The 16,509-nt window shown below is 42.7% G+C and overlaps 1 protein-coding gene across 3 annotated transcripts in view; it reads left to right on the forward strand.

Annotated features, from left to right (window-relative positions):
- The window catches only part of L3MBTL1 (L3MBTL histone methyl-lysine binding protein 1), a 420,932-nt gene that overhangs the window by 277,975 nt on the left and 126,448 nt on the right, over positions 1-16,509 (forward strand). For all 3 annotated transcript variants that reach the window (XM_069243749.1, XM_069243751.1, XM_069243750.1), the window contains 3 exons: positions 5,175-5,251; positions 11,860-11,945; positions 13,442-13,552. In XM_069243749.1, coding sequence (XP_069099850.1) covers positions 5,175-5,251; positions 11,860-11,945; positions 13,442-13,552 — 274 coding nt within the window. The remainder of the gene's footprint in view (positions 1-5,174; positions 5,252-11,859; positions 11,946-13,441; positions 13,553-16,509) is intronic.

Here is a 16,509-nt window from a genome sequence, read left to right on the forward strand (position 1 = left end):
CAGGACGTTCGAGTATGATCTTGGTTCGCAGCCCACCTCCGAGGATGGCATTGCTTGGATATCTATTCTAAGGTAAGGAATCTGCAACTTTAAATCTCTATCAGATGAACAAATTACTTACCTTTGGTAACGAAATATCTGTTAGAGACATATTCTGGTTGAAGATTCCTTACCGACCCACCCATCCTCCCCGCTTGCGAACTGATTTCTAGGGACAGGGATTCCTCATTCAGGTCCTTAGCTCTGGCGCACCAATCTCAGTGTTCTTAGTGGCTCTGCACTTTGGCATGGAAAGTGATTAAATGAAACTGACCTCACTACACTGAGGCAGCGTCTATGTACTACTCCCAACGTCAACTTGGTGACTATGACACCAGTGACGCCCGGGAGGGGGCGACCAACGTCACCTACCCCCACGCAAGGGTATTGCTCAAAGAAAAAATCTCCGGATCCAGTCTGACGCCTGGGGGAAAATTCTAAGGTAAGGAATCTGCAACTAGAATATGCCTCTGCCAGATATTTCATTATCGAAGGTAAGTAACTTGTACAACAAGTCCATTGGTTTGTATGTGGTATAGTGTGGTGAACTTGTAGGTCACCCCACACTCATTCCACATGGGTTTCAGGTAAGCTGACATGAAGTTGGCACCTCTGTCAGAAACAACCTCTGGCTACTGCAGGGGCCGTAGTAGTCCTAAGGGAAATTGCTTCAGGATCCCTGGTAGCATGATCAACTACTACAAGTATATATTGATTTCCTGAGGCTGTGGGTGGTTCAAGTGGACCCACTACGTCCACACCAACCCTTTGGAATGGAACCACTGGTAGTCGAATTAGGGGGGCCTTTGGGTGGTCACATGACTTACCACTGGCCTGACAGGTGACACAGGAGCTGCAAAAATCCTTCACATTTTGAGACATGTTTGGCCAATAGATATGGCTGACTAGCCTATTCCAAGTTGTGGTTTGGCCCAGATGCCCAGCTAGGGGGATGTCATGGGCTATTGTGAGGATGATTTCCCCGAACTGTTGAGGCACTACCACTCACCTGGTGAAACCAGGGTTGGAGTTTCTGGCTGCAGTGTACAAGAGTCCCTCCTCCCAATAGACCCTATGGGAGCCACTGACATCTCCCTTTTCTTGTGCAGCTGCTTGCTGTTGCAGAGCTTCAAGAGTAGCACAGGTTCTCTGTCCTTGGCACAGCTGTTACCTAGAGGGTCCCCCTGGGCCCAAGAGCTCAAGCTGGTAAGGTGCAAGTTCCATGGGCTCACTTCACTCTGGGCTGGATAAGTCCTCTTCCTGTGAAGAGGGGTCCTGAGCTTTGTACTGTTCAGAAACTGCCCCCCCTGTCTTCTTGCCCTTTCTTTTGGATGTTTGGGCCATTATTCCAGGCTTCAACACTTCTTTTTCACACTGTGTTCTGCTCTGTGCTCTGGTTTTCACACCCACCATCCCAGGGATTCCCAGCATGGCGGCATGGGTTTTGAGTTCTACCTCAGCCCATGTTGAGGACTCCAGGTCATTCCCTAGCAGATATTGAACTGGGAGTGCAAAAGAGACCACTAGCTGTTTCAGGCCAGTTACCCCTCCCCATTCTAAGGTCACCATAGCCATGGGATGGACCTTAGTTACATTATCAGCATTGGTAGCTGGATATGTTTGTCCAGCCAAGTACTGTCCTGAGAAACCAGTTTTCTGTCACCATGGTGACACTGGTACCTGTATCCCTCTGGACTTCTACTCTAGTCCCATTAATCATGGGATGCTGTCTGTATTTGTTCATGCTAGGGGGCCAGATAGCATGATCTGCCCCACCATCAGAACCCAAAATAGCTTCAGTGTGAACCCTGATTTGCTCTGGGTACACCGTAGATCCCACCTGGAGACTGGCTATACCAGGGCTAGCTGATGTAGTACTAGCCAATGGCATCTGACCCTGAGGATGGCTACACCCTTCTTGTGCCCACTCCCTTTGGGGAGGGGGAGCACGTTCCTAACCCTATTGGTTATCACCCTCCAAAGCAAGATGGAGGATCTGCCAGGAGAGGTTCACCTCCGCTCCGGATTTAGGCTGCAGGCATCGTTATGTTGGTCAGGAGGGGTCAACCTAGGGTGGACTTGAGGTCGGAATTGCCTGGGGACCTTTTCTGGACCATTGGGCCACTCCAACTCAGACCAAGGGCATTGAGTGCAGAGTGGGCAGGACTCATGGATCCGGGAAGGGTCTGGAGTCCTTCTTGGAGGTTTCTTTGTGGACAGGGTCACTGTCCTTAGGAGATCTTGGCAAGCAGTCAAAGCAGTGGAGACCAATCTTGGATTTTAGAAACCTCAACAAATACCTCAAAACAAATACCGAATGGTCACATTGCAAGATATATATTACAGCTCCTCAACAAAGGAGACTATGGGGGTCATTCTGACCCCGGCGGGCCAGGGTTGGCGGGAGCACCGCCAACAGTCTGGCGGTGCCCCGCAGGGCATTCTGACCGCGGCGGTTTGGCCGCGGTCAGAAGTGGAAAACCGGCGGGCTCCCGCCGGTTTTCCGCTGCCCAAAAGAATCCTCCATAGCGGCGCAGCTCCCTGCGCCGCCATGGGGATTCTGACACCCCATACCGCCGCCGCCAGGAACAGGATGGCGGTATGGGGTGTCGTGGGGCCCCTGGGGGCCCCTGCAGTGCCCATGCCAATGGCATGGGCACTGCAGGGGCCCCCGTAAGAGGGCCCCACAAAGAATTTCAGTGTCTGCTCAGCAGACACTGAAATTCGTGACGGGTGCAACTGCACCCGTCGCACCTTCCCACTCCGCCGGCTCCATTCAGAGCCGGCGTCCTCGTGGGAAGGTTGTTTTCCACTGGGCTGGCGGGCGGCCTTTTGGCGGTCGCCCGCCAGCCCAGTGGAAAACCCAGAATCACCGCAGCGGTCTTACGACCGCGGTGCGGTATTCTGTAGGGGGGAACTCTGGCGGGCGGCCTCCGCCGCCCGCCAGAGTTAGAATCTCCCCCTACATGTCATCCCTAGACATTCAAGATGCATGTTTTCATATTCCTAGCCATCCAAAACACAGGAGGTTTCTTAGGTCCACAGTAGCCAGCAGTCACTATCAGTTCTGAGTATTACCCTTCAGTCTCAAGTCTGCTCCTCAAATTTTTACGAAATGCCCTACTCCGGGAGCAGTTTTCCTTAGACAGCAACGACATCAAGACTTCCCCTCCCTTGACTGGTTAGTCAAGGCTCTTTCCAACGAGCCTGCAAGTTGGTCCACCATGGCTTGCATACGCCTGTTCAGCGAGTTAGGCCTCATGCTCGATCCAACAAAATCGTCTCTCTAACCGTTGCAGCGAATAACATTCTTAGGAGAGTGATGGACACTCACTTAACCAGGGCATACCCCACAAACGAGAGGCAACAAAAGCTGATCAAATTGGCAATTGGTTTACGTTCACCTTTACAAATCCCTTCTAGGCATGATGTCTTCCTGCATTCATCTGGTACCACACTGCCGGCTACATATGTGTCCACTTCAGGAAGAGTGGGGCACTGAATAGGCACAAGCTACAGGAAGCTTTGACTACATCATCCAAGTCACTTCACCAATAGTCAGTTTGCTTTACTGGGGGACACAACTGGTAATCCTGTCAGTCGGTCTACCATTTTTGTCTCGACACTCACCTCTGGCGATTACAACAGATACCTCCTTGGTCGGTTGAGGAGCGTTCCTTCAGGATCTCCAGATCAGCAGAAAATGGCCACCTTCCCGGTAGCATCTTCACATCAACGTATTATAGATTCACATGTGAAACACCCACCTCCCCTGAGAAGCTCACCTTTATATCTCTCAGTACAGTTCTTCCACTGAGCACTAGTGTTTGAAAGTCTGAGGGACTGGAGTTTCTCTCAGGAAGGTTCTACAAAGTGGTGTCTCCTGATTGGTTGACTGTTAGGTTCAGTCTTTTTTTTAAGTAATGACTATGATACAGTACTAAACTAAAAGGCCTAAGGCCTCTATGTTTATGTCATTGTTGACACTACTTTTTTAATGCACTAGGGACTCCCATCTCGACGGCGGGGAATGATTCAGGCATGTGATTCTATGAAAGAGTCCAAAACTGGAGAACTACAGTTACAGATAAGTAACTTATTTCCTTTCTCTTGCATTAAAACTTTCATAGACTCACATGCTTGAATCAGAGTAGATAGAAACAGGACATTAGTTTTCACATACTTACAGTGGCCTGGAAAATATGAAATCACTAGAGAGCTTTAAACAGCTAATCCTTGTGTGACATTATGGTTTGAATGATTACTGCTTTAATGGAAAAAATATGTTCCTTTGGAAAAAGCCTGTGATAGAAAACACTAGATAGCTAACTTCTCCTCTAAATCTCAGAGCTACCTATGCGAACGTTCTTAATTTCACAGTGCTAAGTGATGCACAATTTCCAACATTTTGTAAAGAGACAAAAATAAACATATATACTCAGTTACATGTACACGCCGTATACCACATTTTGGAAGCCCAGCAGCAGATGCATAGATCTCAAATGACGTTTGTAATGCCTAATGACAGACAAACACAGCTGAACTCAAATATTGATTTCTATACTCCACCAGAAACACAAACATGCACTGGACACACCCATTCCCTTCAAAAGGCTTTTTCCCTGACAACCGGAGCATTAACACACAGGTCAAAGTTCTACAGCTTAAAGCTTTAGGACGAAGATACTCTCAAGATTCTTACATACAAATCTTATACCTCCTTTATAAATCATGTGAGACATGCACACGCCATTTATCAACATTGCTCACACCTCAGGTTCATCCTGTGCATCAATTTTCTACTATGGTATCAGTAGTCATATTTAGGCAACCTACTGATCATTTGCAAAGGCCCTATTTTCTGTAGCTTTAGTGGACCTGGTTTGGGTAAGTAATATCAAAACATTTACAGTGAAAGGTAAAAGATGTTTTGGAGCGCCATATAAAGATGCGTAAAATGTCCTTGAGGAAGCTAGTTGTTTGAGTGAATAAAATACCATACTATGTGCACATTTATGTGGTTTTGTCATTTGGATGCCTTCTTCTGGTGGTATTTAAGAACTTGTATAATTAATAGTGGAGTGGAATTAATTCAACTACAGTGGTATATATCTACTCTCTCTATTCCCTTCCAGGTGTGATCCTAGTAGTCCATACATTCATCCTGTTGGTTGGTGTCAGGAGCATGGTAAACCTCTCACTCCTCCTCAAGGTGAGTCTGGAAACATTATTGCATAACAAATAATACAGTATACACCCTTCGTAATACATAAGAGTAGAAATTATTTCTGCCTATCTATATTGACAGGCAATGAGGGTTTACACAGGATTATCACTTCTTCTGTGCACCCGAATGTGAAAATGGTGTTGTGAGTTAAGTTGGTGTTTCATTAGAGTCCCAGAACAGCTCATTGTGTCTTGCAGAGGTTGACAGCATGGATCACTCTCCCACTTTCCAAGGTCTCTCCCCACTGTTGATGTGGTTTCAGAGGACCGATCCTCATCTGGCCAGATATGGAAACATGTCAGGGCATCTTCCAGAGAAAAACTGAACTAAGACCAGGAAAAAGTCTGGTCATGAGTGGTGTCAACTCTCACTCAACCACCTTAATCATGCCTTGACAGATAATATCCCCTGACAGAGAGATTGAATCTCTTTTATAACGGGCATACCCATGCATATCATTGTAATGAAGATGAAGTCCAATGATTTGATTGTTGGTTCTTTATTTGAAGTACCTTATCCACAACACGGCAAAGCAGCTTCTCATCAACAGCTCTTCTCCCACAGAATCCTCACCACTTTACATTCCAACCTGACATCATGAGTGACATCTGGGCTACTGCTTAGAATTCCCATCCTTGCTCTATCCTCACTGCTCAACCTACCACACACCTTCCCTTTTAACAATTAAAACAAACAATACTAAAAAAAAAACAAAAGGAAAAAAATTAAAAAGAAGAAGGTATAAAGAATAATAAGAAGAAAGGTATAAACAATAAGAACTAAAAGCAAAGGCTAGAATGAAACTTACAACATTACTTTTTCTTTGAAATAACAACACGATTGAGATTCCATACTCTCCCATCATCGACTTTTACAGCATTCCTAAAAAGCTTTCTTACTTCAAAAGGACAAAAGAACTTGCTTCCATTTTTACACAGTTGGGGTTGTTTCACAAAAATTTCATCACCAATTTTCACATCAATCACACTTGTGTTCTTCCTGTCATCAAAATATTCTTTCCTTTTCTGAACACACTTCCTTTCTTGTTCTTCTTTCTCCTTCTTGTCACTCCAAGTTACACCATCATTCTTACCCCAAAACACCCATCCTGGTGCTAATAATTTATTACCTTTCCTTCCTCTAAACAATTTGAAAGGAACTTTACCAGTAGTGGTATGGGGGGGTAACCCTGTATGCTTGTAAAACAAATTTCAGACCATCCTTCCAATTTCTATTTGCTGCTACCTCTAACTGTATACACTCTTTCACACTTTTGTTAAACCTTTCTACTGTTCCATTCCCTTGAGGATGATATAAGGAACATCTCTTGTGTTTAATACCCCTCTCCTTCAGATAATTTTCCATTTCATGTGACACAAATTGAGGACCATTTTCAGTCACAATAGAATTAGGAAATCCTTCACGACTAAAGATCTCACTCAAAAAATCTAATATTCTCCGAGTCTCTAAACTACTGCTGATACACAATTCAGCCCACCTGGAAAATTGATCTATTACAACCAGAATATAATTACATCCACCTTTCATATGTATGGGTCCAACAATGTCAACTGCTATAACATCCCAGGGTTTCTGCGAAATTTCTCGAATTTCCATAGGTAGTACTCTGACTTTATATATCTTATCGCTGTTGCAACAATCAATACACTTTCTGATTTTCCTCTCAATCATTATGTCCATGCCTGGCCACCAATAATTGAGACAAATTCTCGCTTTAGTTTTACTCATTCCCTGATGTCCCTCATGTCCCAACTCCATAATTTTTTCCCTCACACTTGCAGGAACCACTAATCTTGACCCACGCAAAAGAACACTATCTTCCACTGAGAGTTCCTCTTTTATTTTCCAAAAACTTTCCAATTCCTTTTCACTTTTAGCATTCTTGTTCCAACCCTCACTTAGACTACAACACACACTCTGTAGAATAGAATCTTCTCCTACCGCCTTAACCCATTCATCACGTCCAACTATACCTTCAGTTACACTACAAACACTTACTACATCATCCTTGACCTTACCCTCTCAGCCTTCTGTTTCTGTACTGAGTCTTGACAAACAATCGGCTATCCTGTTAGTTGAACCCGGAACATAATGCACATCAAAAGCAAATTCCTGCAAACCAACTACCCACCTACTAATCCTGCTGGAAATAGTATCAAGACCCTTTTTCAAAAACACTTCTACGAGAGGTTTATGATCAGTGAACATTCGAAATGACCTACCTTATAGAAATTTTTTAAGTTTGTTGATTGCCCAATAAACACACAAAGCTTCCTTTTCTATAGTAGAGTAGTTGATCTCCGCACCTCGTAATGTTCTGGAACAATAAACAATGTTCTCATGTACTCCCGCCTTCGTTTCATGTAACATGACCGCCCCAAGACCTTTCATGCTAGCATCAGTCGTTACAACACTGTCTTGACTTGGATCAAAAGATGTCAAACCCTCCGCATTAGATAACTCTCTCTTAATATTCTAAAATTCTGCTTTACAAGCGTCACTCCACACATAATCACACCCTTTCTTAAGCAAGTTACGCATGTGTACAGTTTTCGATGCCAAATTTGGAAGAAATTTTGCATGAAATTCTATCATCCTGAGAAAAGACAAAAGTTCTTCTTTCTTTTCTGGATCTCTCAGTTTCAGAACGTTCTCCACCAGATCTTTCTTCGAATGCACACCACACGAAGATAAATTGTGGCCCAAATAGTCGATCTCTGTTCTGCCAAAAGAGCATTTGTTAAGTTTTAAAGTTAGACCATGTTCTCTCAAAATGGTTAGAACTCTCCGGACTCTCATTTCATGTACCTCCTCTGTTTGACCATGTATCAGTATGTCATCCTGGAAAAACCTAACTCCTGGTTCTGATCCAAACAATTTGTGCATGACACGCTGAAATACTGCTGCTGCAGATACAAGACCAAAAGGCATCCTTTTAAATCTGTAGGTACCAAAAGGAGTGATAAAAGTTGTAAAGTCCTTTGAGTCTTCATGCAGTTCAACTTGATGGTATGCTGACGTCAAGTCTAACTTGCTGAAAAACTTCGATCCATGTAACAACGTGACCATTTCCGTTATATTTGGCAACGGAAACTGGTCGTTGATCACACATTTATTAAAATTTCTCAGATCGACACATAAACGGATATCTCCTGACTGTTTTCGTGCCACTCCAATCGGAGAAACCCATTCCGAAGCTTCTACAGGCTCAATAATATCTTCATCACACAATCTCTTTATTTCTTGCTCGACATCATTTTTCATTGAGATAGGAATTTGTCTCACTTTGACCACAATAGGTACTGATCCCTTTTTTACTTTGATCCGATGAACGTAATGTTTTAAGCAACCAAGTTTATCACTGAACACTTCACTGTATTCCTTTATGAATTTTGGAAAGTTGGAATGATTAGAAGTAACAGTGCAGATGCTTTGAAGATTTTTTACTAGTTCATCTTTCAACATGACAGGAGTACACGAATTTGGATCCAAAATGACTTTTAAGTCTCTTTGATGTGGCCAACTCAAAACACTATCTCCTTTTACAGGAACATAGATCTTTCCAAATATGGTGTTAGTTTTAAATGTTATTTCAGACTCAAAATACCCTCTTAAGTCAATAGTCATTCCACCATAGGCACCCGGAACAACATCAGGTTCTTTTAGTTGTATTAAATGGCTGAATTGTTTGTCAAAAATATCACTTGATAATAGAGTTAACCATGCTCCTGAGTCAAATAATACTTCACTAGATATTCCTGGAATTGAAATTATATCCTTCGGGTAATTTTTCTTTTGAGACAGAGTAGACACTGACAGGATGCAATCCTCTACCATTTTGATACATGTTTGGCTTTTAGAAGACCTACAACGTTTAGCAAAATGTCCTTTCCTGTTACACAGTCTACAAGTCAAATTGATGGCTGGACATTTTTTGTAAGACGCACAATGGCCTATATTCCCACACCGGTAACATCTCATGTCCTTGTATTTAGACCATTGTTCTTGTTGAGTTTTTTCTTCATGTTTCTCACAATCCCCTTCTTTTTTGGAAATCTCTTTTTTCATCGAAATTTTGTTCACTGATAAGTTTTTTCCTTTTTCTAATTCTTCTACACAAGCCAAAGTGTGCTCCACTCTTTTGGCCAATGCAACAACTTCATGGAGAGGAGGATCATCCTTGCTCCAAAGTTCTTCTCGCACTTTATCACTTGAGCATCTTAACATGAACTGATCTCTGATACGTTCCTCTATGGTTACACCAAACTTACACGTCGAAGCCAGTTTCCTCAATGCTGTAATGTATTCCTCAATCGTTTCTCCAGGTTTTTGCTCCCTCATACCGAAATGGTATCTTTCTAAAATTGTGCTTACTTTTGGAAGAAAATGTAAATCTAATTTCTTTAAACATAACTCAAATTTGTTTAAATCAGTATCTTCATCACCAGCATCAGGAAGAGTTTCAAAAATTTCTTGACCCTCACATCCTAAACAGTGCATAAGGAGGGCTGTTTTCCTTTCATAAGATAAATTTGTTCCACATACTCATGAATAATGAAGAAATGTTTTCTTCCATTTAGACCACTTGATAAGTGGTTCCCCTGGCACCGTTAGAAAAAAAGGTGGTGGTGAGATGTTTTGCATTGTAAAAAATTGTATTTATTTGTGTTTAATTTTGTATGCGCTTACAGTCTTTATGTACTATCAAAACATTTGATTCACTTTCACAGTAGAGTTGCTCAAGTTGTACTAATAGATTCAGAACAAAATACTCCTGTCACAAAAGCCCGAAGCAGAATAAGGTCTGAATTGTCTTTTGTTTCAGTGTTAAAATACTTGTATGTAGTTCACAGTTTATTGGGAAATAGCCTGGGAGCTCGAGCGTTGTTATAACATAAGTTCAAATGTTGCCAAAACGCGTGTAATATCACAGCGTGAGGAAATTAAATAAACGTTTCCGACCACACGCGCTAAAGATTAAATTGTTTGACAGGGTGCGAGTAGATGAAACTAACACGTTTCATACCGCACGCGCTAAACGTTCAGTTACGCTCGAGTGCTTGTAAATCCAAAGCGCGTGACGGTAACACGATCTTTAACAAAAAAAAAACAGATTAATACCAAAGAATCTGGGAACAAGGTTGCTCTGTATAGTTTGTGCAGTTTATAGTCTGTAAATATGTTCTTGAAAAAGAAGTAGTTTTAAATTTAACAATTACTTGAAGCACAAGTTTGATTTGGATAAATCCTTGCACGCGCTAGCAACATTTAACATTTGACAATAAACAGAGCAGAGTCAGATAAAATTCAATTCAAATACGGTGCCAGAGGAGTACGAAAATTGGTTGACAAATAAGAATCACTACTGAGTTAATTTCCAGTTTAAGTCCAGGTTTAAAAAGAAACGAGGAAGCCATGCGAAGTAGAAATTTCACATATAAAAGTTCTTACATCCTGGTGTTAAGGTACTTCAATCCAGGTCACCTTCGTCGCCAAATGTAATGAAGATGAAGTCCAATGATTTGATTGTTGGTTCTTTATTTGAAGTACCTTATCCACAACACGGCAAAGCAGCTTCTCATCAACAGCTTTTCTCCCACAGAATCCTCACCACTTTACATTCCAACCTGACATCATGAGTGACATCAGGGCTACTGCTTAGAATTCCCTTCCCTGCTCTAACCTTACTGCTACCACAATCATATCCTCTTAAGGAGAGGGGATCTTGCGAAATTTCCCACCAAAGAAATAAGTACCCCAATAATGCACATCACCCGTCTCCACTCCTCAGTGGTATTGGACTACCCATTCTATAATGAGAATCAAACAGATATCGAGCATTGGTTCTTTCATAGATTTACCTGCTTGGGTTGTTCCCTGTTGTCAAGCTGGGAACCCTGGGTAGTTTAAAACAGCAATTGTTAAAATAGCATTATGCCCAAGAACAGTGTTGATTTAATAGGACATTCATGTACTTTAAAATCCCTCTAACTTTAACAGGCAGTGGCCACTCCCAGACTCTCTGAAGGCAACCAGGGCTCAGATTTTCAAAGAACGTAAGTGAAAGTGAACAGCCAGTAATCCTCTGACCGGAGGTATGGCAGGTCTTTTTGCTTTAAACAATGAGCCCAAGAGACAGTTTGGCAATTTATTTTTAGAGAGGCTCCACGCTATGTAATCTGAATGTTGTTTGTGTTCAGTTCCTCTGTGCTATTAGCTGTTTTATGGCCACAAAGTACCCTAGGGAAGATGTGGAATCCCATAATGTTTGTAACTGAAGTGCACAGTGCCTTATTTAAATCATTTATCGGAGGAAAGTATCTGAAGCAACTTGTTGAAAGTGCATACCACACTTCAGCTGTAAAAGAGATTTTGCGCAGCAGGTGGCCATAAAAGGGACCATGAGTTTCAGGGATTGTTGTAACTCTTTTTTCCCTCCTACCATACCATCACTATCCATGGTCAGAAACATGTATAAAATGTACATTTGCTTGGATATCCCATTTACCTGTCATGCCCAAGCTTTCCTCATCCTTTCTGTTTTAACAAACCTTTCTTTAATATTTTAATAGATTATCCAGATCCAGACAGCTTTTGCTGGGAAAAGTATTTATCTGAAACTGGTGCCAGTGCTGCTCCATCTTGTTTCTTCAAAGTGGTGAGATAAGAGATACCTATTTCCTTCATGGCCAAACGATGGTACTTTTTTTGCAGTTACTGTTCTTATTGTGCAAACATAAGCGTAACTTCTCCACTGTATTCTTTTCCATCACATAGACACATGGAATGTCTTTTTTTTTATGTTTAGTTCCCCACCTATTATGGCCACCTCAATAAAGTGGAAAGCCAGAGTGGATTGTTTCCCACCAGTGATTATAAATTGAGTAATCATAAAATGGTTAACGAACGGAAGAAGGCACTCTTTCCTCTGACACACTTAGATTAGACAGATACACATACTTAGCGTTGTGAAGTCGGCAATACTCTAGCATGTTTGAATGGCCGTCATGAAGCGATTCAGAAAGACCTTTACCACAACCCCCAGGGCAGGGCACTGGGAAGTAACTCTTTAAGATAGAGTGCACCAATCAGGAAATTCGGGTTTGTAATTGTTTATATGACGTTTTCTGTTTTTTAATTCAGTTCTTCTTTCCAGTCACTTAGCATTGTCAATACCTTGCACATAACTGTGCCTTACACTTGAAACATGAGTCTAACGTAAATATTGCTAGGCTGCCATTAGGAACAAATGTATTAGTCAAATTACAATATATCTTCAGTCATAAAATCACAATTTTTGAGGCATCAGCGGATTGTCAGACTTACCAATATATGTGGTAAATACCGTTTTCAATTTGGTGGCAGTTATTTGTGCACAATGACTAACCTATGAAATGCCAATAAAAGATTGCAAAAAAACTAAAGGAGGTCCTACTGACCTCTGAAGAACATCAGCCAGACTCTGTATCCTTCCTGTCCAAACACCATGTCAATGTGAGACCTGGAGTGGGGCTTCAGACACCTCAATTCAGATGCCAGCTCCTGTCAGCCATTCTCATTTTTAAGCTTCTTCTCTTCAAGTTACACTACTCTGTTTGTTACGATTTAATCTGTTGCTTCATTCATTTCCGTATTTGTGTAATTTTTCTTTCTGTTTTAAGCATTCTCTACTATACTTTTATAATGCTATTCCTTTGCTTTATTTTATCTATATTTTTTATTTTATCCAATACTGTTGCCCACTGTTCCTTGTGACTATTCTGTTGTTCATGTGTATGTGTATTCTGTGCTGTGTTGCGCTATTCTCCTCTGTGTTTCATTTATCTGTTGTTGTTTTCTATCCTCCTCTGTCTGTTCTCCCACTTAAGTTTCTCGATTCTTCAGTGTGCCAACATTTTTCTCGCTTAGGTTTGGCCCCAATATCCAGTTCATTGTGTGCTGCTGTTTTCTTCGTTTTCACCATTCTCCTCCATTTTTACACCTTTTCCTTCTATGTGCTTTATTCTTTTTACTCCATCCCCCCCTGTTATTTACAATATTTTGACAGACCATCAATCCGTATATTTGTATCACTCATCTTCTTTTCCCACATTCTGCTTTGCATCCTCACTCTTCTGCTATGCTGATTTTATTGTTCCTCTTTTTTGTCCCCAGCGGTCACCTCATGGCTTTTTGGTAAACATGAAGCTGGAGGCTGTGGACAGGCGAAATCCAGCTCTCATTCGAGTTGCCACTGTGGAGGATGTAGAAGATTACAGGATAAAAGTGAGTTTGTCATTCAATTTCCTATCTTTTGCTCAAAGTTTACCCTGTTTGTTAGATTGTAAGGGAGTTCTAATGCCTCAGGCCACCATGATGATTACCCATTGAGGAGGTTGTTTTCCTAGACCTCTGTTTTCTCTGTTCAGTTTAAGGCGGCGAGAAGGGAGTATGTTAGAAGCCGGAGGCCTAGTGCCAATCTGTTTCATAGGCGTGGCCTCAGCTCATTCTATGTATGCTTTGGCCTTTGAGAACTATTACAGATTTTGAAAGACAAAATTGTTTTTGTGCCCGAGCTTGAGCCACATATACAGTACTTTAAACCACACTAGCTGCAATAAGAGTCCTAATGCTCTTCTCTGGTAACTATACTGAGGGCACCTTAATGGACAACATCCTGTATGCTCACACATAGATGACATCCGGCCATCATTTTCCTGTAAAAATGTTTTTCTTCAGTTACTCTCTGAAACAATAATCTTGCCTCCTGCATTCTAAAGATAATTAAAACGGTCAAATTCTAATGTGGAATGAATACCATAAAACCTTTTAAAAGCAATCATCTAGGCAAATTTGCCCTGTCTCCTAACCATTTCTTTGTGCACACTTCCTGCCCCTGTACACATACACAGAAAAATGTCCTTTCATTCACCAATAGCCCATCAACCCCTGCCAAAAGATCCCTGCAGCCTGATTTCTGGATATATGTTCCTCTACACCTAGCTGGCCATTTGATACTCCAGCCACTTCACCGGGCACAAAGCTGGTTGCTTCCCAGATGAATGTCTGCCCCCTCACTTGCATCTCCCTGCTTCCTAAGTCCCACACCCCTTTCATTTGCCACTGCAGTATTCATGCCACTTCTATTTTCTCTATAGGGCAGTTAATGCGTTTCACTGTGTGGGGCCGTTAAAGCTCATTGCTATGTATCACTAATAATGCGGCCCCATTTACGTTTCTCTGTGCATTGCAAGCTAATGTGGATTTCTCTGTGGGGCCATTCATGCATGTTTCTGACTGTGGCTATTGATGCATGTTAACTTCCTGAAGATACTTGGTCATACTTGAGCAAATCTATGCATGAACAGCATAGCAATACTAATGCATAAACTGTCAGGAAGTATTGATGCGTGTTATTGCCGGTAGCATTGATGCATGTAACGATCAAAGGGCACTGACTTTATACTGTTTGGGAAAATTGATATTCAGTACTGTCTGGGTCATGGACACAAAGTAAAGGACTCCCTCCTTTGCGTCTGTCTGAAAGTAAGCATAACATACTCGAAAAAACAGGGCACATGAACATATTTACCATGTGTTCACTTCTGTACATGCTCAGATAAAACTCTCTGAAATCCAGCATATATGTATTTTTAGATGCTTGGGGTTTGGAGAGAGAGTTGGGCAAGGTGATATATTTTACATTCGTAAATGGTTGTCAAAACCTATTCTGGGGAAGGCAAAGGTGGTCATTATGACCGCCAGGGTTAATGTGGCAGTATCACTGCCAAAAGGCTGTCGGTGAGGACCGCCACATTATGAGTGTGTTGGGTTGGCTGCTGCCAACCCGCCACATCTCAACCCATACCGCCATGGTGGTATGAACCGCCAGGCCTGAGATGTTCATCTCTGACCTTGCGGTGCACAGAGGACCGCCGGCGGTATTAGGATCAAGTCCACTGCCTTGATTTCTGCAGCAGTAGCACCGTCACAAAAACCATGGCAGTAGGGCTACCAGTGACAGGGAAGGAATTCCCTGTCACTGATAGACGCTCCCCACCCCCCAGCAAGCACCTGACCCCCTCTCCAGCCCCCCTACAGTCACAGTGCACCCCACCTCCCTACTCACATAGCGCCCCCTCCCCGCATACATGCACACAGACACTCACACGCACCACGCATACACCTACTCACCTACACTTCCAGACATGCATCCACTCACACTCATCCATACATGCATTTACTCACACGCATCCATCCACACATTCACTTACACATACTCACGCATTCACACAAACATCCAAACACGCATTCTTACACGCATACACACTGACATGCAGACACGCACTGACTTCAACATTCATACACGCATTTACTCACACGCATACAACCACGCATACACCACAACACTCACAGTCGCATTCACACACACACACACACATGCGTACACACGCAGACACCACACACTCAGAAATGCACACACAACAACTCCCTCCCCTGTCGGATGCCCGACTAACCTTGTCCAGCGAGGAGGTCGGTGACAGCGCCCCACCAGTAGGACTCCGTCAGGCTGTATTAATGGTTTTAATACGGCTGGCGGCGTCCTTCTGGCGGGGAGGTGCAGCTGGTAGCAACGCCAGTGCGCCACCACCTGCCAGCATGGCAACTGCTGGATATCCTCCCAAAGTGTGACGGAAATCCGGCAGTACCCATTATATGGAGGGTGGAAGACCGCCAGCACTGGCAGTCTTCTGGCACCCGTGGCTTTTGTGGTCTCAATCATAGACTGCCAAAGTCATAATGAGGGCCAAAGTTATATTTCTAACAAAGGTCATCCAGCGTAAAAATCCCCAGTGGAGTGCAATGCAGTCACCCTTTTGAAGCTAATATTATTATTATAATTTTTATTATCAATAACATTAGTACATACAATAATATGGCTATCATCTGATGTTTACAGCCAGAAGTGTGATACGAAGTGCAAAATATAAAACATCCCCGCCCGCAACCTCTTTACCTCACACTTGAAACAAGTTTTTTTTGGTCTTGCTACTAGAAGGACCTACCATAAACTTCAGTGGTGCTCCCTGGATAGTGCCCTCTGACATTTAAAATAAATCCACAAGACCCAATACCTATTAATGCCTGAAGCTCACTGACATGCCTAAGTGAAGTTATGGAAACCAGAAATGTTACTTTCCCAGATAGAAACTGGAGGGGGCAGGTGTAGTGGGGTCCAAGCG

This window comes from Pleurodeles waltl, chromosome 7 (genome assembly GCF_031143425.1).
Source record: "Pleurodeles waltl isolate 20211129_DDA chromosome 7, aPleWal1.hap1.20221129, whole genome shotgun sequence".
NCBI lineage: Eukaryota > Metazoa > Chordata > Amphibia > Caudata > Salamandridae > Pleurodeles > Pleurodeles waltl.